Source organism: Nannospalax galili, unplaced genomic scaffold (assembly GCF_000622305.1).
Source record: "Nannospalax galili isolate Female #2095 unplaced genomic scaffold, S.galili_v1.0 scaffold591, whole genome shotgun sequence".
Taxonomy (NCBI): Eukaryota; Metazoa; Chordata; class Mammalia; order Rodentia; family Spalacidae; genus Nannospalax; species Nannospalax galili.
Genome location: NW_008330926.1, coordinates 2,823,710 through 2,850,934, shown reverse-complemented (window position 1 = coordinate 2,850,934; position 27,225 = coordinate 2,823,710). Strand labels below are relative to the sequence as shown.

Here is a 27,225-nt window from a genome sequence, read left to right as displayed (position 1 = left end):
TTTATATATAAATATATAATAAAAATATATAATATATAATTTGTATATATATGGACTAAAGGCTTGTGCCACTAGCCATGTGCCATGTACTATATTTTATTTAATCCTAAAGATATCTTCCAGCCAGGTCTGGTGGTACACAACTTTAATCCCAGCACTCTGGAGGCAGAAGCAGGCAGCTCTCTGTGAGTTCAAGGCCACTACATAGTGACAATAAAAATATATAATATATAATTTGTATATATATGGACTAAAGGCTTGTGCCACCAACGGCTAGCCATGTACTATATTTTATTTAATCCTAAAGATATCTTCCAGCCAGGTCTGGTGGTACACAACTTTAATCCCAGCACTCTGGAGGCAGAAGCAGGCAGCTCTCTGTGAGTTCAAGGCCACCCTGGTCTACATAGTGAGTTCCAGACCAGCTGGGGCTACAGGGAGACCCTGTCTCAAACAAAACAAAACAACAAAAAAGATATCTTCCATTGTAGGTATTATTATGTATACTCACCAGATGAGGAAACTGAGGTTTCGAGAGATAAAATAGCTTAAAGTCAAAATGGACTAGTAATGATAGGTTGAGGACTTAAACCAATATCTGGCTCATGCCAGACTTTGTTCCTATTTCTCTCTATTACATTGACCTACTTGACAGTGACTGTTTTGGAAAAGAAATGTCAATAATCAGTCTGAGACTAGAGTATTAACTCCAAGGCAGAATGTTTACTGACATGTGCGAGGTTACAGATTTGATCCCCAGCATGACAAAAAAAACAAAAGCAACACTAGCTTGGTAATGCATGCCCAGCACCTGAGGACAGAGTGAGGAAGCTCATCATGAGTTCAAGGTCACCTTAGAGTTGCTTCATGAGTTCAAGGCCATGACAGTGAGACCTGTCTCTAAAAACAGACAAATAAGAGCTGGGCATGATGGTACAGTTCAAGGCTAGCCTGGTCTGAATAGCAAGTTCCAGGCCAGCTGGGGTACAGGGTAACCCTGTCTCAAAAAAAAAAAAGACAAATAAAAAAAAAAAAAGCCAGGTGTGGTGCTCTCACATGTGACCTCAGTACTTGGGAGGTTGAGGTAGGAGGATTTTCATGACTGAGCTATAGTGTGAGACTGTATCAAGAAAGAAAAACAAAGCAATCTAGACATGGTGGCTCAATCCCTTTAATCCTAGCATTGGAGAGGTGGAGATAAGAGGATCAAGAGTTCAAGACCAGAGCCAGTGAGATGGTTCAGGGTGTAAAGCACTCGCCACTCAAATCTGGCAACTTGAGTTCTCCAGAACCCACATCAAGGTGGTGGAAGGAGAGAACTAACTCTACAATGTTGTCCTATGACCCCCATGTGCACTGTGTGGTCTGTGTATGTACATACACATACATATTATATGCACACATCATAATAATAAATAATTTTAAAAGAATTTTAAGAACAAAGAATTCAAGGCCAACCTTGGTTGCATAGCCAGTTTGAGGCCAGTCTGGGCTACATGAGACCCTGTCTTTTCTTTTTTGGTCTTTTTGAGACACGCCCTGTAGCTCCAGGCCTGGAACTCACTATGTACACCAGGCTGGCCTCAAACTCACAGAAATCTGCCTGCCTCTGCCTCCCAAGTGCTGGGACTAAAGGCGTGTGCCACCACACCCAGCCGAGACCCTGTCTTAAAATGAAATAAAATAAAATAAATACATCTAGGTCTTGAGAAAAAGGCTAAAGGAATTGAGAATATCGCAGGTGTGTCTTGTAGATCTCTAGACCCTTCCAGAGTGTCTTCTCAAAAGAGAACTGCCACTTCAGACTTTTTCCTATGTTACAACATACTTTAAACAGTAGCACTTGATGGCAGGTACACCAGGCCAACATTCAATTACCCATGACCTTAAATGACAAAAAGGAAGCAATACATCTCACAGTAATCTACAGCTATATTTTGATTGATCAAGTCATGATTGTTTAATTGTGTATCTGTGTGTGTGTGTGTGTGTGTGTGTATGTGTATTCCTGTATGTGAATGCATGCATGTTTGTGGAAATCAGAGAACAACCTCAGCTGTCTGTTCTTACATTCTACCTTCTTTGCAACAGGGTCTGTTTGTTAGTTTCCTGCTGCCTATGACAGGCTAGCTGGACCACAAGCTTCTGGGGACTCCTTATCTTCCCATAGGAGAGCTAGGATTATAGGTTTTTGAGTTGTGCATCAAGCTTTCCCATGGGTTCTCAACATTCAAACTCAGGTCCTCATTTTGGCATAATATATACTTTTGCTCAACCTCAACTTATTTATTTTTTAGACTAACATATCACAAAGCCCAGGCTGGCCTAGAACTTGCTCTGTAGCTGAAAATGACCTTGAATCAGAAATATCTTCCTGCTTTCACCTCCAGTTGCTAGGATTACAGGCATGGGCCACCATACCCAGTTTTATGCAGTGCTGGGGATCCAACTCTGGGCTTCCTGCAATAAAGGCAAGCATTCTACCAACTAAACTACATCCCTAGCGCCACACCTACTTTAAAATACTTCAGAAGCCTGGCGTGGTGGCACACGTCTTTAATCTCAGCACTCGGGAGGCAGAGGCAGGCAGATCCTCTGTGAGTTCGAGGCCAGCCTGGTCTTACAAGAGTGAGTTCCAGGCAGCTGGAGCTACAGGGAGACCCTGTCTCAAAAAGACCAAAAAAAAAAAAAACAAAAAAAAAACACTTCAGTCATTAGTTCCGACTTCTTTTTCCCACCAAGCTTTTCATTCAAACAAGGAAGAGAGCTTTGAATTTAGACATCTGATATTTCTGGTTCACTGTCTTGGATGTAGAAATAATTCGGAAATGAATTTGAATCTAAGGTAAAGGTGGAGGGGGCACCTGAATAATCCATAAACAGGTTTATCTGACTTGTTTTCCTTCTCAGTCCTTATCCATGAGAACACTTGTCTTTTGTCATTTTTATGGACCTTCATTTTCTCAGAATCAAAATAGATGCATTGTAAGTAGCAGTGGGTTCCCTCACAATACCAGATAGTAGAGCAAAAGAATTCGGCAGATTGTGTCCCAACCTTGGCCTTTACATGTCCTTTTCAAATTAGTCTCAAAAATGGACCTGTCCTGGGGCTAGAGAGATGGCTCAGCAGTTAAGAGCACTAGCTGCTCTTGCAGAGTACCCAGGTTCAATTTCCAGCACCCATACAGTGGCTAACAACCCTCTTTAACTCCAGTTACAGGGGAATTCGATGCCCTCCTCTGTCCTCTGAGGGCATTGCACAACACAGGTGTACTTACATACATGCAGGCAATGCACTCATACATATTAAAGAAAATATTTTTAAAATATATACGTGCAGGGCATGGTGGTACACGCCTTTAGTGTCAGCACTTGGGAGGCAGAGGCAGGCAGTTCTCTGTGAGTTCAAGGCCAGCCTGGTCTACATAGTGAGTTCCAGGCCAGCTGGGGCTACAGGGAGACCCTATCTCAAAAAGACAAAAAATAAATAAAAATAAAAATATATACCTAAGCTGGGCGTGGTGATACAGGCCTTTAGTCCCAGCACTCAGGAGGCAGAGGCAGGTGGATCTCTGTGAGTTCAAGGCCAGCCTGGTCTATATATTGAGTTCTAGGCCAGCTGGGGCTATAGGGAGACCCTGTCTCAAAAATACCAAAAAATAAAAATTAAAAAACAAAATAAAAAATATGTACCTGTCCTGAGCCAGAAAGATGGCTCAAGGAATAAAGGTGTCTGTTGGCAGGCCTCATGAGGAACTATCACCAGGTCCTACATGGTGGAAGGAGAAAATGGATTCTTGAAAGTTGTCCTCTGATCTCCACACACATGCACATGTGTACCCACACACACACACACACACACACACACACACACAGAGCCAGATGTGGTTCATACCTGTAACCCCAGCACTTGGAAGACTGAGACAGAAGGGTTGCCTTCACACACACACACACACACACACACACACACACACACAGAGCCAGGTGTGGTTCACACCTGTAACCCCAGCACTTGGAAGACTGAGACAGAAGGGTTGCCTTCACATATACTGCAGTTCTGTGCTCTCCTCTTCTCATGATCAAGGTTCACCTTCACTGAACAGAAGCAAGAAGTTTGTAGGAAAGCCCCTGACTAGGAAGAGGAGAACCACTTCAGACTGTAGCCATTCCGATTGTCAACTTAATCCAGTCAGTTGTTCATACAAATATTTATTGAGTTCTACTGGACATCAGAAACTTGTAGAGATTTAAAGTTGAACGGGACAGGATAGTTGCCTGCCCTCAGGGGCCTTACCACAAAGACTGCCTCCATTCTTCCAAATTTCTCCATAGACACACTTATCTTACTGGATACTTTGAGATTAAATACTAGTATGGACATGATGTAGACATGGATATGGTCATCTTGATTTACTATGTTAATAATGGTTTTCCTCCTTACTGAATCACTGAATCATGAAATGTTGAGGTAGAAAGAATTTCAGGGACATATAGCCTAATCTCCATTGAAGAAATATCATTTATTTCATTTATTTATTTATTTATTTATTATTTTGTTTTGTTTTGTTTGTCTTTGAGACAAGGTCTCCCTATAGCCCCAGCTGCTCTGGAACTCACTAAGTAAACCAGGATGGCCTCAGTCTCACAGAGATCCACCTTCCTCTACCTCCAAAATGCTAGGTTTAAAGGTGTGCACCACCACATCCAGCTGTTGGTTTTTGGAACAGGGTTTCATTATGCAGCTCAAGTTGGCCTTTAACTTGTGATGATCCTCCTGTTTCAATCTGGAGACCTGGAATTACAGGTGTGTACCACCATGCCTTGCTTAACTCTTTTAATTGAGTCAAAATCTGTTTTCCTATACTGTATGTACATTGGTGCTAGTCTGTTCTACAAAATAACATTAAATCGAACCTTATTCCATGAAAATTCCTAAAGAAGCCTGGTGTGGTAGCATTTGCCTTTAATTGCAGCACTCAGGAAGCAGAGGCAGGCCAATCTCTGTGAGATTAAGACCAGCCTGGTCCGCACAGGTACAGGGGTTACAGGGAGACCCCGTCTCAAAAAGACAAAAAAAAACAAAAAAAACAGGAAATGCCTAAAGTAATTATAATTAAGTTAAAGATTGTTTTTACATCTAGGTATTCCAGTTCATTCCCTTTATTTGATATTACATACAAAAATTTCTGTTTTGTAGGTGCATTTCAATATTTTTTAAAATATTTTATTTATTGGGCGTGGTGGCGCATGCCTGTAGTCCCAGCACTTGGGAGGCAGATCTCTGTGAGTTCAAGGCCAGCCTGGTCTACAGAGTGAGTTCCAGGACAGCTCGGGCTACAGGGAGACCCTGTTTTTTTTTGACCAAAATATATATTTTTTTTTTCATTTATTTATTATTTTTATTTTATGTGTATGAGTGTACTGCCTGCGTGTATGTGAGTGCACCCGTGTTGTGCAATGTCGCAGAGGTCAGAAGAGGGCTTCGGATTCCCCTGGAACTGGAGTTAAGGACGGTTTGTAGCCACCAAGTGGGTGCTGGGAATTGAACCCAGGTCCTCTGCAAGAGCAGTCAGTGCTCTTAACCCCTGAGCCATCTCTCCAGCCTGCATTTAAATATTTTATCACATTTGTTTATGTATGTATTTATTATTTGTGTGTAGGTGTGGGGGGGGCATGAGCATGCTAGAGAGCACATAAGGTCAGAGGACCTTCCATCATGTAGGTCCTGGGGATCAAAATTCCATCGTGGGGCGGGGCTGGAGAGATGGCTTAGCCTCAGCAGTTAAGAGTACTCCCTGCTCTGGCAGAGGACCATGATTCAATTCCCAGTACTCATAAAGTGGCTAACAACCATCCATAACTCCAGTTCCAAAGAATCCAACACCCTCTTCTGACCTCTGCAGGCATTGCATGACATTGATGCACTTACATACATGTAGGCAGTACATGAATACACATAAAGAAAATAAAAATAAAGCTGGGCATGGTGGTGAATGGCTTTAATCCCAGCACTTGGGAGGCAGAGGCAGGTGGATCTCTGTGAGTTCGAGGCCAGCCTGGTCTACATAGTGAGTTTCAGGCCAGCTGGGGCTACAGGGAGACCTGTCTCAAAAAAATAGTAAATAGGGGCTGGAGAGATGGCTCAGCGGTTAAGAGCACTGATTGCTCTTGCAGAGGACCTGGGTTCGATTCCCAGCACCCACATGGCAGCTATGAACCATTCTTAACTCCAGTTCCAGGGGAATCCAAAGCCCTCTTCTGACCTCCGCGGCATTGCACGACACGGGTACACTCACATACATGCAGGCAATACACTCATACACATAAAATAATAAATAAAATATGTAAAAAAAAATAAATAAAAGCCAGAGTCCAAATTTTATAGTGGAAAGGAAGACAAAACTATCTCTCTTTAGTTATCTGTTAGTCCAACAAATATTATATTAAGTGCCTGAGATGTGCTGGATACACAGCACTTAGACAAAAAAGCCTGTCTTCATGAAGTTTATATTCCAGGGAAGATAATGAACAGTAAAATTGTGAAAACAAGCATGGTACTGCACACCTCTAATCTCAGCACACAGGAGTCAAGGACCAGAGGATGAGTTTAAGCCAGCTTGGGCTATTGTAGGAAACCAGGATGCCAGGCCCTAGGGTGAGGTGAGCCTAAAACTTATAGGTCCAGGCTGCATTCTCTGCTAAAGGGAGGGGCACTGAAAACAGTGGCTCTGATAATCCCTGTCCTGCAGAACACTGTTAGGCTGGCAGGAGGAAGCGACCTGGTCATAAAAGTGCAGGTTCCCTGCTCTGTGGGAAAGCATCTTGGTCAACAACCCTTAGCTCATCGACTTGTCCTGAACAAATAACTCAGCTATCCCTGGCTAAGAGATTAGGCCAGGTTAAAGGTTTACTCCTGAGCTAAAAGCTAAAAGTTCACCATGCTTTTAGCTTTAAGAAAGAAAACATTGTGGCCAATAAATTACTGGATGGGCATTGATAACCTTGAGTAAAAGTTTAAGAATCCTTCTGGCGCCAACTAACAGACTAAATGTCCTGTTTCTTTGTATCCTAAATCTTTGTATGTGACTGCCATATCCCACGTGACTGCTAGTTCCTTGGGATGTATAAAAACCACCTGAATTTTAAAATAAATTGTCCTGTTGGGAAGACACAGGTCCCAGAGTTTATGACTCTGTTGCCAATCAGACCCTCTGCCCCGAAGCCAGTAGGTCCCCCGCTAAGCAAAGCAAACCTGAGTCCCGACAGGCTATAATGTAATTTTTTATTTATTTAGAGATACTGAATCTCATGTAACCCAGGTTGGCCTTGAACTTGATCTAGCCAAGGATGACCTTGAACTTCTGATCCTGCCTCCACTTCCCTAGTGCTGGGAATGCAGGTATGTGCCACTATGCCTGGTTTTATGTGGTGCTGAGGATCAAACCCAGGGCTTTATGTATGCTAGGAAAGCACTGTACCAACTACATTTCCAGCCCCTCACTTATTTTTTATTTTATTTTATTTTATTTTAGTTTAATTTAGTTTTTGGTCTTTTTGAGACAGGGTCTCCCTGTAGCCCCAGCTGTCCTGGAACTCACTATGTAGACCAGGCTGGCCTTGAACTCACAGAGATCCCCCTGCCTCTGCTTCCTGACTACTGGGATTAAAGGCATGTGCCACCATGCTCAGCGGCCCCTCATTTATTTTTATTTATTTATTTATTTATTTATTTATTTTTATTTTATGTGTATGAATATATTGCCTGCATGTATGTGAATGCACCTGCGTCACGCAATGCAGTGGAGGTCAGAAGAGGGCTTCAGATTCCCCTGGAACTGGAGTTAAGGCAGTTCATAGCCACCATGTGGGTGCTGGGAATCGAACCCGGGTCCTCTGCAAGAGCAGTCAGTCCTCTTAACCACTGAGCCATCTCTCCAGCCCCTTTGTTTTATTTTTTGTTTTGTAGTGCATGTGTGCATGCATGCGTGAGTGTGTGTGTGTGTGTGTGTGTGTGTGCGTATTGTATGTACATATGTGTGTGTGGATAATGTGCCCTTCAAGGAGGCCTGGAGGCCCAATGAGAGCATCAAGTAGCCTCCTCTATCACTCTCCACCTTATTCCTTTGAGACAGGGTCTTTCCCTGAACCTGAGTGGAACTCGTGTTTTTCCATAGGCTGGCAGCTAGCAAGCCTCAACAATCCTGCTTCCTCTGCGTCCCTACTGCAGTGGGTTTACAGGCAGGTGTGAGACCATGGCCCAGCTGCTTACTTGGTGCTGGAATATAAGCAATGAGCCATCTCTCCAACACTATTTTTATTTATTTATTTATTTATTTATTTATTTATTTACTTATTTAATTTCTATGAATGTTTTGCCTGCATTTATGTAAGTGCACCATATGCATGCAGTACCCAGAGAGGTCGCTGAGGGTGTCAGATCCCCTGGAACTGGAGTCATGGACAGCTGTTAGCCCCCTGGGAACTGAACCCAGGCCCTTTGGAAGAACTGCAAGTGGGTTTTGTTTGTGGGGGGGTTGTTTGTTTGTTTGTTTGTTTTGGTGTTTTTGAGACAGGGTCTCCCTGTAGCCCCAGTCGGCCTGGAACTCACTATGTAAACCAGGCTGGTCTTGAACTCACAGAGATCTGCCTGCCTCTGCTTCCTGACTGCTGGGATTAAAAGCATGTGCCACCACGCCCAGCTCCAGCAAGTGCTCTTAACTGCTGAACCATCTTTCCAGCCCCACCAACACTTTTGTTTTGACACACAGAGTCTCCTGTAGCCCAGACTGACCTCAAACTTGCTATATAGTAGGGGATGCCCTGAGCTTAAACTTCTGGCTCTGCTTCCCTAGTGCTGGGATTATAGGCACACATCAACATATCTGGTTTTATCTTTCTTTCTTTCTTTCTATCTATCTATCTATCTATCTATTTATTTATTTATTTATTTTATTTATTATTTTATTATTTTACTTATTTGTCTTTTTGAGACAGGGTCTCCCTGTAGCCCCAGCTTGCCTGGAACTCACTATCCAGACTATGCTGACCTTGAACACACAGAGATCCTCCTGCCCCTGCCTCAGAGTGCTGGGACCAAAGGTGTGCGCCACCCATGCCCAGCTATTTATTTATATTTTTAAGATAGGGTCTCAGGTAGTCCAGGCTTACCTCAAACTCATTCTGTAGTCCAAGCTGGCCTTGAATTTCTGATTCTTCTGCCTCCACTTCTGGAGTGCTAGGATTTCAGAAATGAGCCACCATACCCAATTTGTTTATTCACATATATGTATATTATAGTTTTTCTTATATATATGCATATGTGAGAGAGATAATGATAATGCATATGAAGAAAAATTAAACTAGGCTAGAAGGAGTGGGTGTTGAGGGTGGGGAAGGTTGTGCTTTTAAATCTAGCAGTCAGCACTGGGAGATAGCCCAGCAGTAGAGTACTTGCCTAGCATGCCAGTAGCTGTGGGTTGGCTATATAGCACTGAAATCGATCAATCAGTAAGGTAGTCAAAGAAGGTTTTACTAAAAAAAATGACAGCTGAACAAAGATGTAACAGTCCCTATGTCTTCCCCCTTAAAACACTAAGGAAATAAATGTGACTCCAGCATATAATAGATATTTGTAGTTTAAGTGCCTAAGACCTGAAATTTTGTTACATATTTAAAAATGTCTGCAGATCCAGAGATCTTTTTATTTCTTTTTTTAAAACATTTGTTTATTTACTTATTTCTTATGTTGTTGGAAGGCACACACATGCTACAGCTCCTGTGTGGAGGTCAGAGGACAACTTGTGGGAGTTTGTTCTCTCCTTCCACCACAGGACTTCTGGGAATCAAACCCAAGCTGTCAGACTTGGCCACAAGCACTTTTAACTACTAAGCCACCTCACCGCCCACCCCACCCCCACCCCCACTTTTTAAGCTAGAGCCTTACTCTAACCTAGACTAACCTGGAACTTGCTAGATGTGACCTTATAATTAGGCTAGTTCTGAACTTGTAGCAATCCCCTTGCCTCAGCTCCTGAATGTTGGGTTTGCCGGCAGAGCCTCTACTTAACCTAACTCAGAGCTCTTCTTTTAACTACTTATCCACTCTTTGGTCATTCTACCAAGATCATCTAAACTGAATTCCACATCCTTTCCTCACCTTGCTGTCAATCAGCCAGTCAGCAAGCACAGCCCCACTGCTTGCAAACGCCATACTGGATGCTCTGGATTGTGCTCCTGAAACCAGAGACAACTCGTGTAGTTGAGGTGAACAGATTCCTACTCAAAAGGTGACCTTAACAGCACTTGAGGAAACAGCTTTATGGGAAACACAAATCATAATGGACAGTCAAATCTACAAGTGCCATAAAGGTGTTAAAAAGAAAAGTTAGGGCCAGGTGTGGTGGCACCCGCCTTTAATCCCAGCACTCAGGAGGCAGAGGCAAGCAGATCTCTGTGAGTTCAAGGCCAAGGCCAGCCTGGTCTACATAGTGAGTTCCAGGGCAGCTGGGGCTACAGGGAGACCCTGTCTCAAAAAAGACCAAAAAAAAAAAAAAAAAAAAAAAAGGTGAAATACCACAGACATAGGCTTGTAGAGAAGCAAAATGTATGGCCCAGGTCTAACAGGGAGGCAAGTGCATGGACTGGCTGGGGGTACTGAGGAGGGAAAAGCACCAAAGCCTAAATGGGCTTACTCCGTTGTGGAGACTGGATTAGGGATTAGCTCATCTTGGTGAGAGGCACTAAACAAGGCTAATCTAGAAAGGGCTAAGAGTCCTACTTTGACTCATCTCTGGTCTCTGCCTTCAGATGTGTCACCGGTGGTGGCTGGCCTCATTGGGGCCTCTGTGCTGGTGGTGTGTGTTTCGGTGACTGTCTTTGTCTGGTCGTGCTGCCACCAGCAGGCCGAGAAGAAGCACAAGACCCCACCATACAAGTTTATTCACATGCTGAAAGGTATCAGCATCTACCCAGAGACCCTCAGCAACAAGAAGAAAATCATCAAAGTTCGGAGAGACAAAGATGGCCCCGGGAGGGAAGGTGGACGAGGGAACCTGTTGGTAAATGCGGCAGAGGCTGGCCTGCTGAGCCAAGACAAAGATCCCAGGGGGCTTAGCTCCACATCTTGTATAGACCAGTTACCCATCAAAAGGGACTATGGGGAAGAACTGAGGAGTCCCATGACAAGTCTGACCCCTGGTGAGAGCAAAGCCAACTCCCCATCGTCCCCAGAAGAGGACGTGATGCTAGGATCCCTCACCTTCTCAGTGGACTATAACTTTCCCAAAAAAGCCCTGGTGGTGACAATCCAAGAGGCTCATGGGCTGCCAGTGATGGATGACCAGACCCAGGGATCTGACCCCTACATCAAAATGACCATCCTTCCTGACAAGCGGCACCGAGTGAAGACCCGAGTGCTGCGGAAGACCCTGGATCCTGTATTTGACGAGACCTTCACCTTCTACGGCATCCCATACAGTCAGCTTCAGGATCTAGTGCTCCATTTCCTTGTGCTCAGCTTTGATCGCTTCTCTCGAGATGATGTGATCGGAGAGGTCATGGTACCGTTGGCTGGAGTGGACCCCAGTACAGGCAAGGTTCAGCTGACCAGGGATATCATCAAGAGGAATATCCAGGTGAGGAGGAGGAGTGTGTTGAGGAGGGACGGGAGGATGGGGGATACCACAACCTCAGTGGAGAGATGGAAGCAACAGTGGGGAAGCGAGTGACAAGTTACCAAAGTAAAACAGAACCTGGCAGATTAGTTCCTCTACAAAGCAACTTCTGGAAGACAGAAGGGCAAGTTGCTTCTAAAATTTCACCTAGTGATTGGCATCCTGATGTTGCATCCAGCTTTCTTGGAGTCTGCCAGTCCTAGACCCACCCCCCACATACACACACCACACACACTATATTATAGAGGGTGAAGGGGACTAACTCAAGACTGTAAAATCTGTGATCTTTCTCAAAGTGGATATATTTCTTACTGCTGAGAAGTATAAAATATAGTTAATAAATTTTGCCCTCGGCTTCCTTTTCACAACCCAAACCAAGGGTAGTATAATTATTATGAACATGGTTTTTTTCTTTTTTTTTTAGACAGGATTTCATGTAGACCAGGCTAATCTTAAACTTAAACTTGATATGTGACCAAGGAAAACCTTTAGCTTCAGATCCTCCTGCCTCTAACTCTCAAGTGCTGGGATTATAGGCTTGTACCAAGTCCCAACAATGTACGTCATTTTTTTTTTTTTTTTTTTTTTTCTTTTTTTTTTTTTTTCTTTTTCTTTCTTTTTCTTCTTTTTTTTTTTGTTTGTTTGTTTTTTGAGAAATGATCTTTCCATGTATCTCTTCCTGGAACTCACTGTATAGATCAGGCTGGACTCAAATTCAGAGATCCACCTCCCTCTACCTCCCCAGTGCTGAGATTAAAAACATGTGCCGCCAGGCCTAGTATAAGCATTTTACAAACGTAATTTAATGCACTGTTTCATTTTCCAGGCCCAAACCTTTGACACAAAGACCTTTCCTTTCTTCACGCCTCCTGTTTGCATTAAAATGAGGATAAGGTTCTCCACCCTGCCTCCCCTCGCCCCCCAAGGCCAACATTGCTCTTGAATTATTCATTTCAGGAATACAGAAAGAATACATCCACTTTATCCCAGTAGTTCATTCATTTCCTCCACAGTTGGGGAGGCATGTATCTCTGCCTGGAGCTCGCCATAGTGAGTGCCTCCAGAACTGGGCTGCTGGCTCCACATTTTAGCTTATTGCCTTTTAGCTGTGTGACAATGGTAAGTTATATAACCTTTCTAAGATTCTGTTTCCTCAACTGACAATACTGCCTTCCTTACTAGGTTATGAAGATGAAACCAGATAATAAGCCAGGGATTTTGTTGCCTTTAAGGAGTATCCACATTATTGAAAGTAAAAGACAAACATCTTTGGTGATTGCTATAGAGAGAATGTGGAGAGTGCTATAAAAGAAACTCTTAAAATTTTAACCTTAGAGGTTTTATTCAGGCATGATAGGGTACATCTATAATTAGGAGGCTGAGGCAGGGCGATCATAAGTTTGAGACCAATCTGGGCTACATAGGAAGAACCTGTTTAAGAGAAAAAAAAAAGAACTTGGTTTAGATTTTCTAAATCTAAATTCCATGAGCTACATGATGTTGGTCATCCTGCATAAGTTCTCTAAGTCTTCGTTTCTTTTGTTGTTTTTGAGATAGGGTCTCACTGTACAGCCCTGGTTGGCCACAAAATCACAGAGATCTGCCTGCCTCTGCAGGGATGAAAGGTGTGCATCACCATGTCTGGCCTAAACTTTTGTTTCTTAGGAATAAGAAAATGAAATGGATGGATCTACTGGTCCCTACAGTAACCCTTCAATAAATTGTTTCTATCATAAGCAAGGTGAAGTAGTACATACTTATAATCCCAGATACTCAGGAGGCTCAGCAGACAACAAGTTCAAGGCCAACTTGAGCAATTTAGCGAGACCCTTTCCAAAAATAAGAAAGTTTGTGACCATTACTGTCGTGATATCTATAATTGATAAGCTTGAACTTTGGTATGTATGTATGGTTAGAGATACTTGTATTTTGTTTTAACAAAATGAAGGAAGGTAAGGAAAACCTAAACCTACAAAGAAGGTTCAGAAAGGATAGGAAGACCACTCAAAACAAGCACATGTCTCCCAGAAGAACCCCATCTTAGGTGCCATAATTTGTTCTGGGTGCTCGTTCCTCCTGCAGACACATTCCAGACTCAGATGGGAGACAAGGGCTCAGAATAAGGCAGAGAGGCTCCTAGACCAACAGGAGTGGGGAGCAAAGTGAATACCAGAAAACATCAGGCTGGCGGGTGGCAGGGAGCATGCCCTCTGCTCTGTAGTGGTCAACTGTGCTACTGCTGTCAACCAGCTGTGTCCAAAGAACTGCTACTACTGTCACACAGGGACCACGGCAATCCAAGAATTTAGAAGGTGTATTAGTCACTGTTCTGTTGCTGTGATAGAAACACTGACCCAAGCAATTTATAGAAGGAAGAGCTTATTTGAGTTTAGGGTTCTGGGGGAATTACAGTCCGTCATGGCAGGGAGGCATGGTGGCTGGAGGTGGCTGGAGCAGGAGCAGCAGAAGCTAAGCTCTCACATCATCACACAGGCACAGGAAACAAGAGAGTGACTGGAGACCTGGCAAGGCTTAAGAACTCTCTAAGCCCACCCCCAGTGATGTGCTTCCTCCAGGATAGCCACACCTTCTAAAACCTACCACAACAGAGCCACCATCTGAAGACAAAATGTCTAAATACTTGGAGCCTATGGGGGACATTTTCATTCAAACCATCACAGAAGGATATTAGAGGAATTTGTTCAGAACATAAACAAATTGCTGCTTCAATGCCAGGATTCAGTGAACCATCCTAGAGTCTAACAATGTGTTCATGCATCCTTGGAAGGTAGAGTCAGAAGAAGAGAAAAAGAAAGGGCTTAATAGGAAATACTTGCTGAATTCAATCCCCAGACCAAGAGAGAAAAAGACAGGATGGATGACATTTAAAGCATTTTTTGTTTGTTGCCTGGTATGGTGGCATGCCTTTAGCCCCAGCACTCAAGAGGCAGAAGCAGAGAGATCTCTGTGAGTTAAAGGCCAGCCTAGTCTACGTAGTGAGTTCCAGGCCAGCTGGGGTTACAGGGAGACCCTGTCAAAAAGATCAAAAAAATTTTTTTTGTTGTCTTTCTGTTTTGTTTTCTTTTGAGACAGGGTCTCCCAGTAGCCCCAGCTCTCCTGGAATTCACTATGTAGACCAGGCTGACCTTGAACTCACAGAGGTCTGCCTGCTTCTGCCTCCCAAGTTCTGGGACTAGAATCCATGGCTTTTAAAAAGTATTTTTATTTATTCTATTATATTTATTTTATTTTATGTGTATGAGTGTATTGCCTGCATGCATTTAAGTATACCCATGTTATGCAATGCCCACGGAAGTTAGAAGTTCCTTGGATCCCCTGGAACTGGAGTTATGAATGTTAGCCACCATGTAGGTACTGGGAACCAAACCCCAGTCCTCTGCAAGAGCAGACAGTGCTCTTAACTGCTGAGCCAACTCTCCAGTCACTAAAATCGTGACTTTATGTACGTATGCTAGGCACTCTATCAACTGAGCTACAACTCTATCTTATCCCTTATTTTTGTTTTGTTTTATAATATAAGGTCTTGCTATGTAGCCCTGGCTGGCCTGGAACTATGTAGACTAGGCTGGCCTTGAATTTATAATAATTCTGCTGATTTTATTGCCAAAGTGCTAGAATCACATGCATTTATCACCATGTCCAGCCAAATTTGACTTTTAGAACTGGGCATCATGGCACAGGCCTGCAATCCCAATACTTGGGAGGTGAAGGCTGGAGGATCACAAATTCAAGGTCATGCTCAGCTACAGAGAGCTCAAGGCCAGCCTGGGCTATCTAAAGCCCTACCTCAAAAAAAAAAAATCACACACGTAGTAGCACATTTTTAAATTTTTTATTTTATTTTATGCGTATGCATGTATTGCCTGCATGTAGGTAAGTGCACCCATGTCGTGCAATGCCCACGGAGGTTAGAAGAGGCTGTCGGATCCCCTGGGACTGGAGTTACTGATAGTTGTTAGCTGCCATGTGGGTGCTGGGATTTGAACCTGGGTCTTCTGCAAGAACAACTAGTGTTCTTAACTAATGAGCCATCTCTCCAGCCCCATAGTAGCACATTTTGTTTTGTTTTGTTTTAGTATTTTTGAGACAGGGTCTCCCTGTAGCTGCAGGAAGCTTACTAAGTAGACCAGGCTGGCTTTGAACTCATAATCACCTGTCTCTGCCTCCTGAGTACTAGTGCTGGGATTAAAGAGCTGTGCCACCATGCCCAGAATGTAGCACATGTTTTTGATCCCAGCACTTAAAGCCAGGCAGATCTTTGTGGGTTCTATGCCAGCCTGGTCTATAGTGTGAGTTCCATGCAGGCCAGCACTACACAGTAAGAACATCTCTTTTTTTGTTTATTTTGAGATGGGTTCTCCCAACTGGCCCAGCTCCCTGTGTAGACCAGGCTGGCCTCCATCTCACAGAGATCCACCCACCTCTGCCTCGCAAGTGCTGGGATTAAAGGCATGAGCTGGTATGCCTGGCTCTCTGGCCCTGTTTTAAAAAATATTTTATTTTTGATTATGTATATATATGTGGGTTTGTGCAAGTGAGTGCAGATTCCCATGGAAGTCAGAAGAAGGTGTTGGATCTCCCTGGAGCCGAAGTTACAGGCAACTGTGAGCCACTGGATGTGGATGCTGGGAACCAAACTCAGATTCTTTGTAAAAGCAGTAGGTGCTCTTAACGCCAAGCTAGCTCTCCAGCCCCAGAGAGACTGTCTTAAAAAAGAAAAAAAAAAAAAGGCGGTGTGGGGGGTGCTGGAGAGATGGCTCAGCAGTTAAGAACACTGGTTGTTCTTGCAGAAGACCCAGGTTCAAATCCCAGCACCCACATGGTGGCACGAGTGCACTTACCTACATACGGGCAATACACGAATACACATAACATAAAAATAAATTAAAAATTTAAATAAAGGGCTGGGTATGGTGGTGCATGCCTTGGGAGGCCAAGTTGGCAGATCTTTGTAAGTTCAAGGCCAGCCTGGTCTACTTAGTGACTTCCAGGCCAGCTGGGGCTACAGGGAGACCGTGTCTCAAAAAGACAAAAAACAAAACAAAGCAAAACAAAAAACCCAACAAAAAAAGTTCAGATGTGGTGTCACATGCCTTTAATCCCAGCACTCAGGAGGCAGAGGCAGGCAGATCTCTGTGAGTTCAAGGCCAGCCTGGTCTACATAGTGAGTTCCAGGACAGCTGGGGCTACAGGGAGACCTTGTCTCAAAAAGACTAAAAACAAACAAACAAAGAAACATGAACCTTCAAAGCATGCCAGCATACAAAGAAAAAGCACCTCATGTTTAAAACAGGGTATGTCTTTAGGAAGGAAGGAAGGAAGGAAGGAAGGAAGGAAGGAAGGAAGGAAGGAAGGAAGGAAGAAGGAAGGAGAAAAATAACAGCTGTGGATGTGGCCAGGTTGGTAGAGTGTTCAGCACGTATGAAACCCTGAGTTGGATCCCTTGCACCATATAAAACCAAGCATGGTGATACACACCTGTAATCCTAGCACTTGGAGGTAGAAGCAGGAGGTTCAGGGTTTCAAGGTCATCGTCCCCTATATAGGAAGGTCAAGGACAGCTTAGACTACATGGGATCCTGTCTCAAAAAGAAAAAAGGAAGGGAAGGGGAAAGGGAAGGGGCAGAAGGAAGTGATTTGTCCCTTTCTGTCTTCTCTTCACCCATCGCTTTTCCTCAGGTCCCTGCTCCCCACTTCACTGACTCCCCTTTACAGAGGCTTAGGTGTCCCCTTCCACTCCCTGCCCTTGTCTGTCCTGGCAGGAGAATCTTTTCCAACATTCCTTTCCCTGTAGCCCCAACCTGGTAAAACCACCAGCCAGCTGGGCTCTTCCAGACAGCTCAAGTGCTCACAGATCAGTACTGAGAGGGGATGGCACTGTGCCAAGCTGCAGCTGGGAGAGACTGGCAAGGAAAGGAATGAATTTGGGCTAGAAACAAAACAGCCTTAAATTCAGGGCACTGGGTAGAGAGTACAGACAATAGCATTTACTAAACTGCCGGGAGTTCTTGGGGAGAGCTGAGTTTCTTTCCACTTTATTAACTCCTTTCATGCAGAATAAAGCAGGGCGAGGATCCTGAGCAACACATCCCAGTAGGAGATGCTCCAAACAGAACTAGAGCTTGTAGAGCCCCACCAGAGCTTGTGAGATTCCCAGGCTTCTTGAGCCCATTTCTCTGACCAATACCTATAGGTAGGACTGTGTTCTATCTGTGCCATGCCTGGCATTACCTCTTCGCTTACCCCCAAGATCCCCAGGAGTACAGCCCCAAAATGTCTATACCAAATCGTCCTTACTATGGCAAAGCATCTGCCCTTTCTGAGTGCTCCCCTGGGTAAGCATCAGGCACAGTTCTTCCAGACATTGCATCTTCCTGGTCATTTTTGAAAGGCATCAACTTTGACAGGGGAATGGGGGGAGGTTGATGTGTTGGGGATCTAACACAGGGTCTGGCACATCCTGATCTACATCCCAAGTCCAAGCCATCCTCTTACAGCCTGGGGACCAAATTATCTTCCTTCAAAGACCCCTGGGTGGGAAGGCTGAGGCTATAGCTCAGAAGAGGTCTTCTCCAACATGCCCAAAGCCAGCACTGCATAAAGCCACGTATGGGGGCACACGTGGGTTACAGCAGTGCTGGGACAGACCCCTGGGCTTTCTACATGCTAGGTAAGCATTCTACCAACTGAGCTACATCCCCAGACCCTGGAACAATTTTTAATGACTTACTTTTATTTGTACAAGTGTTTTGATTGTGTATATGTGTGTAGTGCCCACTAAGACCAGAAGAGGGCAACAGAGCCACCATGTAGGTGCTGAGAATCAAACCCAGGTTCTCTGGAAGAACAGCAAGTGCTCTTAATCTCTGAGCCATCACTCCAGCCCCATGGAACTAATTTTGTTAAGCAATGTCTTTGTTTTCTAATACTTTATTCAATGATCATAAGTTAATTTGGTCTCTAATTTCCTCAGGTCACCTTGATTACCCGAGACAGTACAGTGGTCCTGGGAATGTGAGATTTTTTTTTTTTTTTTTTAAATGGTGAAAAAAATCTGTATTTAGAATTAGACTACTGCGCTGCTTAGATGATCCCAATTTTGTTGGCAACATTCAAAGCATCGTAATCAGGAGCCAGATGAACGTTGGCCTTCTTCTCTCTGTCAGGTCTGTTCAAGGTATGGACTTTGGCCACATCAATGTCGAAGAGTTTCTTCACAGCCTGTTTGATCTGGTGCTTGTTGCTGGCCTTGACATGCACAGTGAACACAGTGTGTTGCCGTCGTCTATCTTCCTCATGGCTGGCTGACTCAGTGGTCAGGGCGTAGTGATGATGGCGTAGTGGTCAAGCTTGTTTCTCCTGGGGCCGCTCTTGTGAGGGTATTTGAGCTGCCTCCCAAGCAGCAAGGTCTTGAGTCGCCGGAAGGTGGGTGACGTGCGGATCTTCTTTTTGTGGCTGTGAACGCCTTTTAACGGGGCCTTCTTGGCTTTCAATGGCCTCGCTTTGGCTTCGGCTTTGGGAGGGGCAGGAGCTTCCTTCTTCGCTTTCAGCGCCATCTTAACAAAAAGCAGAGAGACTTTCTAAACGTATCTTCTTTTTAAAAATGTTATTATTTTATGTGGATGAATGTATTGTCTGCATATTGGAGGAAGGGAATGTGGTTGAAGGTAAAGGTTTTGTTTTTTTCCTTTTTCTCATGGTTGTGATTTAGGATGGTAGGGGTCCTCCAGACTTCTGGTCTCAAGTCTGGTCACACCCAGTGCAGAATCAGGCTAGAAAATAACCCTGAAGGAAGCTGTTCTGGTAGTTATACTAGAACAGACTTACCCTCACCTAGGTTTTCTTTCCTCTGAATATATTCTTGGGGATCCTGCTCCTGGTCCACTGTTCCATAGCAAAGGCCCTGTCAGGCATGGCTAAAAACCCCTTGTCTTTCTGCTTGTCTACCTCACAACAGGATCTTTGCCTCACTAGGGCCAAAGGCTGGGAAACAGCCTTGCTCCCAGCCCCAATGAAAAGAGCTATTGACAGAACTTCTTGAATTGAGAATTGAGTGGACAGAGAAAAGGAGGGGGACAGGGAACAACATAAAACTCTGGAATGGCATTCAGGTAGTGTGACTGCAAACTTGGGTAGCACAAAGGGGCAGCTGAGTGGGGATGGGCATTCTGCCCAAAGGAAATAGCCAGAAGTGAAGGGAATCAGAGGAAATTTGTCTGAGGAATGATTGTTAGGGGGGAAAACTGGAAGTTGGCTACTTTCCTAAAGACCCAGGGAAGGGGCACAGAGCTTTTGATTAGGGAGATTTTGCAATAACAGATGATTTAGGAAACAGTTTTAAACAAGTAACCAGGAAATTTAAGTGGTTTTTTTTTTTGTTGTTTTTTTTTTTTAAAAAAAAAACAAGATCTCCCCATGCTGCCTAATCTGGGCTCAAACTTGCCATCCTCCCACCTTGACCCTGTAGTAGCTAGGTTACAAGCATATGCATCTAATAAGCCATAATCCTGTTTGGTTGGTTAGGTTTTGTTTTCTCAAGTAACACAGGCTGGCCTCAAACTTACTATGTAGCAAACAATGAACTTGAACTCCTGATCCTGCTGCCTCTACCTAAAAGGTAGACTTAGAGATATGTGACACCACACCTGGTTGATGCAGTGCTGGGGATCAAACTCAGGTCTAGGCAAGCACTCTACCAATTGAGGCACATCCATAGCCTTGGTATGTGTTTCTAATATCCCAACTTTCTCCTTTCTCTGAAACTTAAGCCCTAGAAGTTCTTTAGCCACATTATGAGGCTACGACATTTATGCAAGACAATGACCCCAGCCGAGACAGCTGTTTTCTAATCAAGTTGACTGCTGTTGACCTAACAAGTATAAGGCCAGCAAACTTGAACACAAGAAGGAAAACATTTAATTGTGTGTGTGTGTGTGTGTGTGTGTGTACCTATGTTTGGGTATGTGTATCTATGTTGTGAATCATCCAATGTGAGTGCAGGGAATTGAACTCAGTTCATCTTGCAATACATGTTCTTAGCCACTGAGCCATCTCTCCATGCCCAGGAAAATCAAAAAAATTTTTTTTGAGACAAGATCTTATTTTGTAGCCCTAGGTGGCCTGAAGCTCTTTATGTAGACCAGGCTGGCTTCAGACTCACAGAGATCTGCCTGCCTCTGCCTCCCAAGTGCTAGGATTAAAGAAGAACACCACCTCACCCTGCCCCTGAGGATGACTTTGCACTACTGATCCTCTTAGCTCATCCCAAGTACTGGGATAACAGGCATGTGCCACCATGTCCACCTTTGGTTGTTTTTTTCATTTGTTTGTTTTGAGACAGAATCTTGTAAATCTTGATTGACCTCAAACTTGCAATCCTCCTGCCTCAGTTTTCCAAGTGCTAGAATCACAGGGATGTGCCACCATACCTGACCAAAAGTTCTGTTTGGATCAGTGCTGTACAGGAATGAGATGCTCAATATTTTAGCTGTCCAATTCAATAGCCACTTGTCTATTGAATGTTGAAATATGGCTAGTGTGACTAAGCAACTAATGTTTTACTATCATTTATTTTAATGAGTTGAAGTTAGACACAAGTGGCTTTTATATTGGACAGCTCTTTTTTTTGTTTTGTTTTGTTTTTTGGTCTTTTTGAGACAGGGTTTTCCTGTAGCCCCAGCTGTCCTGGAACTCACTATGTAGACCAGGCTGGCCTTGAACTCACAGAGATCCACCTGCCTCTGCCTCCCCAGTGCTGGGATTAAAGGCGTGCGCCACCATGCCTGGTCCTGGATGGCTCATTTTTTATGTTTTTCAAGGCAACCTCCTCCCCAGACATTACTTTCCCTGCGGCTGTTCCTAAAGGCAAAGGTTAATTTATGTTCTCTGGCCCAACATTCTGACTATTCACAAACGGAAACAACCCAAAGAGTAATGGTTGACAAGGAGACCGGCTGCAGTTTTAAACTGACTGTGGGGACTTAGAGACAAGAGGTGATCCACGACATGAGATGAGTAAAGACAAATGTCTTCAGTCTAGTAGAGAATAAACAGGAAAACTGCTTCCTCTTGCACTTCAGTTTCAAAAGCTAAAGGCTATGCCTTTAATTCCAGCACTCAGGAGGCAGAGACAGGTGGAATCTCTGTGCAATTGAGACTGTTGTGGTCTGCATAGTGAGTTCCAGGCCTGCATAATAAGTTCCAGGCCAGCTAAGGCTACAGGAAGACCCTGTCTCAAAAGTTTTTTAAAGCCAAAAGGCTATGGTTGGGGATATAATTTGCTCAGAATGCATAAGGTCCTGAATTTGATCCATAATTGCCTTTCCACCAAAAAGTCGGGGTCAGGGGGGCAGCATGACGGCTCAGTGGGTGAGGGAGCTTGCCTCCAAGCTTAACACCTGAGTTCAATCCCAGAACCCAAATAGTAGGAGAGAACTGACTCCTGCAGGTTGTCCTTGGCATTCAAGTGCACACACACACACACACACACACACACACACGCAATGTAACTTTTTTTTTTTTTTTGAAGCTTTTGGAACAATTTTATTAGACTTTTAAGGAAAATCCTCAGGGCAGGTAATTTCACTAGCTGCCCTGAGGAGTAGAATGCCTTGGGGAGAAGGAAACAAAGCCATTAAGCCATGTAGGTTTAGAGCCTGCATGGAGGTCAGACACAGGGCTGACTGGCAGCCACATGGCTGGGAGAGTAAATGCAACTTTTTTTTTTTTTTTTTTTTTTGGTTTTTTTGAGACAGGGTCTCCAGGCCTGGAACTCACTATGTAGACCACCAGACTGACCTTGAACTCACAGAAATCTGCCTGCCTCTGCCTCTCAAGTGCTGGGACTAAAGGCTTGAGCCACCATGCCTGGTATAACTTTTAAATGTAAGTTTTAAAAGGAAAGAAACGAAAAAAGAGGCAAGGTTCTTTATAAAATTTTAGTTACATTAATTTATGTTTGTGTATATGTAGACACATTCAAACTCAGGTCATCAGATAAGTAAATAAAACAAATTTTGAAGGTCACCCTGAGCCATATAGTGAGACCCCATCTCATAAGAAACGAAAAGGAAAAAGAAGTAAAGCCATAAAGAGGAAGAGGGTGGGGTGGAGGCAAGAAGACTGGGCTGGAAGGACAGAAGAAAGGAAAAAACAAAAAGAAAAGGGATCTCGGGGCTAGAGAGATGTGGCTAAGAGCTTGTGTCGCTCTTGTCGAGGACCTGGGTTCAGTTCCCAACATGCACGTGGTGGTTTACAACTGTCTCCAGTTCTAGGGGCCCCAATGCCTTCTGGCTTCCAAGGGCACCATAAATGTAGGTGGTACACATACATACATGCACGCAAAACACCCATATTCATAAAATAAAAATAAATGTTTAAGCCAGGCCTGGCAACACACAGCTTTAGTCCCAGCACTCAGGAGGCAGAGGCAGGCAGATATCTATGAGTTTGACGCTAGCCTGGTTTACAGAGAGAGCTCTAGGTTGGTGAGAGCTATATAGTGAAGCCCTATCTCAAGAAACAAAAAACATCCAGTCGCAGTGGTCCATACCTTTAGTCCAGCACTCAGGAGGCAGAGGCAAGTGGATCTCTGAGTTCAAGGCCAGTCTGTTCTATATAGCGAGTTCCAGGTCAGCTGGAGCTACAGGGAGACCCTGTCTCAAAAAGACAAAACAAAACAAAGCAAAAAGGGGTCTCCTCGGGGACTGGAGAAATGGCTCAGCAGCTAAGAGAGTGTACTGTTCTTGAAGAGGATCCAGGTCCACATTGGAGGCTCACAAGTACCTGTAACTCCAGCTCCAGCTCCAAGGGCTCTGATGCCCTCTCCTGGCCTCCAAGAGCACCTGAACACAGGTGCTCATATTTAAACACACACACACACACACACACACACACACAGATTTTTTTTTTTTCCTGTCTTTTTGAGACAGGGTCTCTCTGTAGCCTTAGCTGGCCTGGAACTCACGATGTAGACCAGGCTGGCTTTGAACTCACAGAGATCCGCCTGCCTCTGCCTCTGGAGTGCCAGAATTAAAGGTGTGTGCCACCACACCCAGCCACACACACTATTTAAAATAAAATATTTTAAAATAAAACGACAGACTGGAGAGATGGCTCAGTGGTTAAGAGCAATGGCTGCTCTTGCAAAGGACCCAAGTTTGATTCCTTGAACCTACATGGCAGCTAACAACCATCTATAACTCAAGATCCAGGGGATCCAATACTCTTTTTTTTTTTACATTTTTTTATTATTTTATTTTATGTGTATGAGTGTATTGCCTGCATGTATGTGAGTGCACCTGTGTTGTGCAATGCCGTGGAGGTCAGAAGAGGGCTTCGGATTCCCCTGGAACTGGAGTTAGGGATGGTTTGTAGCTGCCATGTGGGTGCTGGCAATTGAACCCAGGTCCTCTGCAAGAGCAGTCAATGCTCTTAACTGCTGAGCCATCTCTCCAGCCCCCTGCCCCATGCCCCCTTTTGACTTATGTGGAGATTGCACAACATGGGAGCACTTACATGCATGCAGGCAATACACATAAAATAAAAATAATAAAATGTTTTAAAATAAATTGAAATAGGGTCCTGCCTCAGCCTCCTGAGTGCTCAAAAAATTTTTTAAACGTCTTTTTTTATTTTATTTATTATTTTATTTTATGTGTATGAGTGTATTGCCTTCATCTATGTGACTGCACCCGTGTCATGCAATGCCACAGAGGTCAGAAGAGGGCTTCGGATTTCCCTGGAACTGGAGTTAAAGACAGTTCGTAGCTGCCGTGTGGGTGCTGGGAATCAAACCCGGGTCCTCTGCAAGAGCAGTCAGTGCTCTTAACCACTGACCATCTGTCCAGCCCCTCAAAAAATTTTAAAATATTTACTTTTTCAGTCCAGGCACTATCTCTTCTAGTATATGATAAGTACTGGGAGCAAACACTAAGTCTGTCAGCCCTGGATCCCCAGTGCCTGGCACGTAGTACGTATTCAGATGTTTTAAAATGTTCGTTAAGCTGCTCATGGTGATACACTTGTCTAACCACAGCACATGAGTGACAGAAGCAAGAGAATCCAAGTAAGCTCAAAGTCAGTCTTGTCTACTTAATGAGTTCTAGGCCAATCATGGCTACACAGTCTCAAAACAAACAAATGTTCTTCAAACAGAGTGACACTGGCTGTCCTATAATCCCAGCATTTAGGAAGCTGGCATGGAAGTATTATGAGGCCAGCCTAGCCTACATAGCAAGACTGTCTCAAACAAAACAAAAATGAACTTCAAGGACTAGAACTTTTGAAAAAATATTCTATTTATTAAATTTTAAAATTTTTTATTTATTATTTTTATTTTATGTGTATGCGTGTATTGCCTGCATGTAGGTAAGTGCACCTGTGTCATGCAATGCCCTTGGAAGTCAGAAGAGGCTGTCGGATCCCCTGGGACTGGAGTTACAGTCGTTAGCTGCTGTGTGGGTGCTGGGATTCAAACCCGGGTCTTCTGCAAGAACAACCAGTGTTCTTAACTGCTAAGCCATCTCTCCAGCCCCTATTTATTAATTTTTAAAATTTCATGTGTATGCATGTATTGCCTGCATGTATGTAAGTGCACTCGTGTTGTGCAGTACCCACGGAGGTCAGAAGAGGGTGTTGGATCCCTTGGAATTGGAGTTACTGGAGCTGCCATGTGGGTGCTGGGAACTGAGCCTAGGTCCTCTGTAAGAACAGCCAGTGCTCTTAATCACTGAGCCATCTCTCCAGCCCCTAGAGCTTTTCTTGTTTTATTTTTCAAGTTCAAAATAGAGTTTAGAACAAAACTTAAAGACGGGGAAACAAAGATGAGAATAGTGAGGAAGTCAGCTGAGAAGAGGGGGACACTGAAGCACAGGCGGGTAGAATGGGTGTGCAGGTCGCCTTGTGAAATGGAGAAACAGGCTCCAGAAATATCAAGGATTTACTAAGGCCATGTGGTGATTAAAAGCAAAGATTCAGGGGCTGGAGAGATGGCTCAGCAGGTAAGACCACTGACTGCTCTTGCAGAGGACCTGGGTTTGATTCCCAGCACCTACATGGTGGCTACAAACCATTTTTAAGTCCAGTTCCAGGGGAATCCGAAGCCCTCTTCTGACCTCCGTGGCATTGCACGACACAGGTGCACTCACATACATGCAGGCAATAAACTCATACACATAAAAAAATGATAAAAAATAATAAACAATAAAGTCTAAAAAAAAATAAAGCAAAGATTCAAACTCATCTCCTGCCATACAATTTTCAAAACATTTTTGTTTGCATATGTATATATGTGTTCACGTGTATGAAGGTGCACATGTGGAGGGGCACACATGCATGTGGAAGCCTGAGGTTAATGGGCACCTTCCTTGGTCACTTTCCCACCTTATATACTGAGGTAGCATGTCTCAATAAGCCCAGAGCTCACTGTTTTGTCTAGTCTGGCTAACCAGTTTGCTCTGGGCATCCCTGTCTCTGCTTCTTATTCACTGGGATAACAAGTGGGTTAGCATGCTCACCCAGTTTTTTTTTACTTGGCTTCTGGGGATCTAAATTCTGGTCTCAGGACTGAAAATTGACTCACTGACTGCTCTTGCAGAAGGCCTAGGTCCAGTTCACCGTATCCACATGGCAACTAACAACTGTCCTTGCCTCCAGTTCCAGGGGATCTGATGCCCTCTTCTGGGATCTGTGGGCACTGAGAGCATGGGTGCACTTACATATAACCTTACATGTGAGGTTCAACACTCGTACACATAAAAGTACATTAAAAAATTTAAACTCTGGTCTTCATTCTTATTAAAGTGCTCATTACAAGCACCTTACCCACTGAGCCATCTCCCTAGCCCTTTTTAGATATTTTGAAATGGCCTCATTATATATCTTAGTCTGACTTGAAGCTCACTAAGTAGCCTAGACTAGCCCATAACTCAAAATCCTCCTGTATCCACCTCCCAAGTACCAGGATTACAGGCATGCACCACCATACCCTAGCTCTTTTTTGTCTTTTGTTTCTGAGGATTAAATCTAGGGCCTTCCATACCTTCCATATGCTAAGCACAAACTCTACCACTGAATTACAATTCCAACCCTAGTTTTCGAAAAAAAGAAAACTGAGACAAGGTAGTCCAGGCTACCCTTTACTGAGGCTGGCCTTGAACTTCTGATCCTTTTGACTCCACTTCTCAAGTTGTAGAATTATAGGCATGTACCACCATGCCCAACTCAATTATTTTGTATGTATGTGCATGTGTATGTCGGTTTGTATGGATGTGTGCATATGTGTGCTTCTGTGTATGGAGGCTGGAGGTTGACTGGAGGGGGTCACCATATGGGGGGGCCTCATTCTGTGATGGTGAGATTGGAAGGTGCAGGGCATAGCCCTAGGTCTTGAGCCTTTTTTGTAACAAGTCAAGTTTATTAAAAAATTCAGTGGGTTTTGGGCTGGAGAGATGGCTCAGCAGTTAAGAACACTGACTGTTTTTGCAGAAGACCTGGGTTCGATTCCCAGCACCCACATGGCAGCTAACAACTG

General features: G+C 44.0%; 1 protein-coding gene and 1 pseudogene across 2 annotated transcripts in view; one reads left to right on the top strand and one right to left on the bottom strand.

Moving 5' to 3' along the window:
* Positions 1–27,225, top strand: part of Syt11 (synaptotagmin 11) — a 41,195-nt gene that overhangs the window by 8,285 nt on the left and 5,685 nt on the right. For both annotated transcript variants that reach the window (XM_017794848.2, XM_008853968.3), the window contains exon 2: positions 10,807–11,633. In XM_017794848.2, coding sequence (XP_017650337.1) covers positions 10,807–11,633 — 827 coding nt within the window. The remainder of the gene's footprint in view (positions 1–10,806; positions 11,634–27,225) is intronic.
* LOC108490033 lies at positions 18,777–19,249 on the bottom strand (annotated as a pseudogene).